The following is a 2,335-nucleotide window of genomic DNA, read 5'->3' on the forward strand; positions in this document are numbered from 1 at the left end:
GTGCGGGGCGGGGCTGGTGGGTGTCGGGACTGCTCGCACCCTGCGTGTGGGCAGGGTGTGAAACCCAAAGAGGGTGTTAATGTGCTGCAGATTTTACTTGGCCCGCTAAGCTCCCAGCCTTGTAAGACAGGCCGACATAAGCAATGCAGCCGCACTTCTGCTCGTGCACAAACCAAGGCAGAGCGCGTGCGCGGGCATGCGACGAAGGCGGCGGCTCACGTGCTCCGTGATCTTCGCGCGTCGCGCCGCGCGGCGGCCGCCTGCGGCCCCTGTGCGCTCGTCCTCATCAGCGGTGCTGACGGCCTGGGGGAGGGGCGCGGCGGTGCGCACCAGGGAGCCCGGCCGCAAACGTGAATGGGGACTCCTACGTCGGACGTCAGCAGATTGTTGACAGCCGCGGCTGTCCAGGTCAGCCAGCAGGTTGCAGCGGGACTGAGCGGGACGATCAGGCGCGAGGATGATGACTATGATTGCTACAGCGTCCCGCGGTTGCCCGCTCCCGGAGCCATCCGCGAGGCGCCGCCCCTTTGCCGTTGTGGCCTGCCGCGCGTGCGCCGACCTGGATGGCGGTGTACTTGGCCATGCGGCGCACCACGTGGAGGTTCTGCAGCACCAGCTCGCGCGTGGGGCACATGCACAGCGCCTGGGGCACGTGGAGGGCGGGGTCGACCCTGGGGGAGGGTTTCAGGCAGGGCGGGCGATGGGCGTTGCTGATGGGCTCCCACAACGGGAGGTGCGTGTTCCAGTCGCGCGCTCTTTGCAAGGAAACGGGGCTGCCTGCCTCTTGTTTAAGGCCTGCAGTCTGCAAGCGTCTCCGTTAAGGCCAGGCGATAGCGCATTTGGGGTCAATGTAGGCGTGCTACACCGCAGCGCCTGCCTGCTTCAATCATTTGCAGGCAGCAGCAGCGGAGGGGCTCTGTAGGGCGGGGTCCCACCTGCTGAGCATGGCCAGGACGAAGCAGGTGGTCTTGCCGCTGCCATTGTGGGCCTGCAAACACGTGGCTGGCAGGCCTCAGGCTTCGAGGGCATGGGCTGGTGCCAGTGCTGCAAGCCATGCCTTGCTGGCTACGAATGGGGTTAGTCTTTCTGTAGCCCTGGGACTCCCTCTGTGCCAGTGGCACAGCAGCCCATGCATACAAGTAGAAGCAACCAGGCACATGCCGCCACAGGCACAGCTACCAGACAAGTCACATAGTTGGCTATTTGCCCCTGGATGCTCGCACCCTTGCAGCAAGTACGCGAGTCATGCTCCCTCCTATGAAGCATACCCTGTACTCGTCCTCCCCCCCCCCCCAAAAAAAAACCTGTGCTATGAGGTCCCTGTAGGTGCCGTTCTGGTCCGGCTCGAGGATCATGGGCAGCGTCTTGGCCTGGATGGCGCTGGGGTGGTCAAACCTCATCTCACTGTACAGTCCCTGGCGGAGGAGGGTTTTGGTAGTGAGAGCGCAGCGGAGTCATGCGGTTGAGGAGATCGGAGGAACAGGACAGCGGAGCGTCAGCACCCAACCAGGGGTCAGCTCGAAGCCTGGGGCGCAGACTTCATCCAAAGCGAGGTGCGATCAGGAATGAACATGCAGAAGAATGCGTGCATGCACACATGCACACACACACACACACACACACAAACACACATGGACGCATGCACAGGCTCACATACACACCCACATGAGCACCACGCAGCCAGCTGATGCGCACGCCCCCTTGAGCGCTCGGACCCCACCCCCACCCCTGCCCCGCACCCCCACCATCATCAGCTCCTTTGACAGATCCAGCTCTTCGAACTTGTGGGCGCTGCTGTAGATCTGATCCCCCTCCTGCGTCACCGCCCTGATCCCGCCCTCGGGGTTGATGAGCTGGTCAGCCAGCCGCAGGCTCGGGTCGGGCGCATCCATGCCCTCCGCGGCGCCGGCGCCCGGCGCCGGCTGGTGCGGCTCCGCGGCTTCGACCTGGACACGGCGGTGGTCACAGTTTGGGTGATGCTTTGCGTGCAAGAAGGAGCGGGCAGATTCGCCGCGGACATGAAGACATGCGAGCACAGCCGGCTTCAGTTGGGCGCGATCAGGGGCGCTTTGGTGGCGGTGCGGCGGCGGCGGCGGGCTCGAGGGCGGAGGGAGCTTGCAAGCTGGGCGTTGCGGGCGGCGTCAAGGCGGCCAGGAGAGGGGGCGAGCGGGTTGCCGGCTGGGTTGCCGCGGAGCAGGCCAGGTGGCGGTGCCTGTCGGTTTGTGAGGCTGCGGGCCCCGCACCTTGACCCCAGCCATCGCCCTGGCCAAGTCGTCCTCGGCAGGCAGCGCGTCCGCGGAGGCTCGCCGTGCGTGCTGCGCCGCCGTAACGGCGG

At 65.5% G+C, this 2,335-nt stretch overlaps 1 protein-coding gene across 1 annotated transcript; it reads right to left on the reverse strand.

Annotated features, from left to right (window-relative positions):
• Nucleotides 1-76: 76 nt before the first annotated feature.
• MNEG_9945 (hypothetical protein) lies at nt 77-2,258 on the reverse strand (the record flags this gene model as incomplete). The annotated part of the gene is made up of 7 exons (XM_014041580.1): nt 77-157; nt 220-303; nt 560-671; nt 936-988; nt 1,305-1,415; nt 1,746-1,946; nt 2,244-2,258. 7 exons carry the CDS (start codon nt 2,256-2,258, stop codon nt 77-79), a joined length of 657 nt encoding a protein of 218 aa, XP_013897034.1.
• Between the last annotated feature and the right edge of the window lie 77 nt (nt 2,259-2,335).

The sequence above is a fragment of the Monoraphidium neglectum genome (assembly GCF_000611645.1).
Source record: "Monoraphidium neglectum strain SAG 48.87 unplaced genomic scaffold scaffold02123, whole genome shotgun sequence".
Classification (NCBI taxonomy): Eukaryota; Viridiplantae; Chlorophyta; class Chlorophyceae; order Sphaeropleales; family Selenastraceae; genus Monoraphidium; species Monoraphidium neglectum.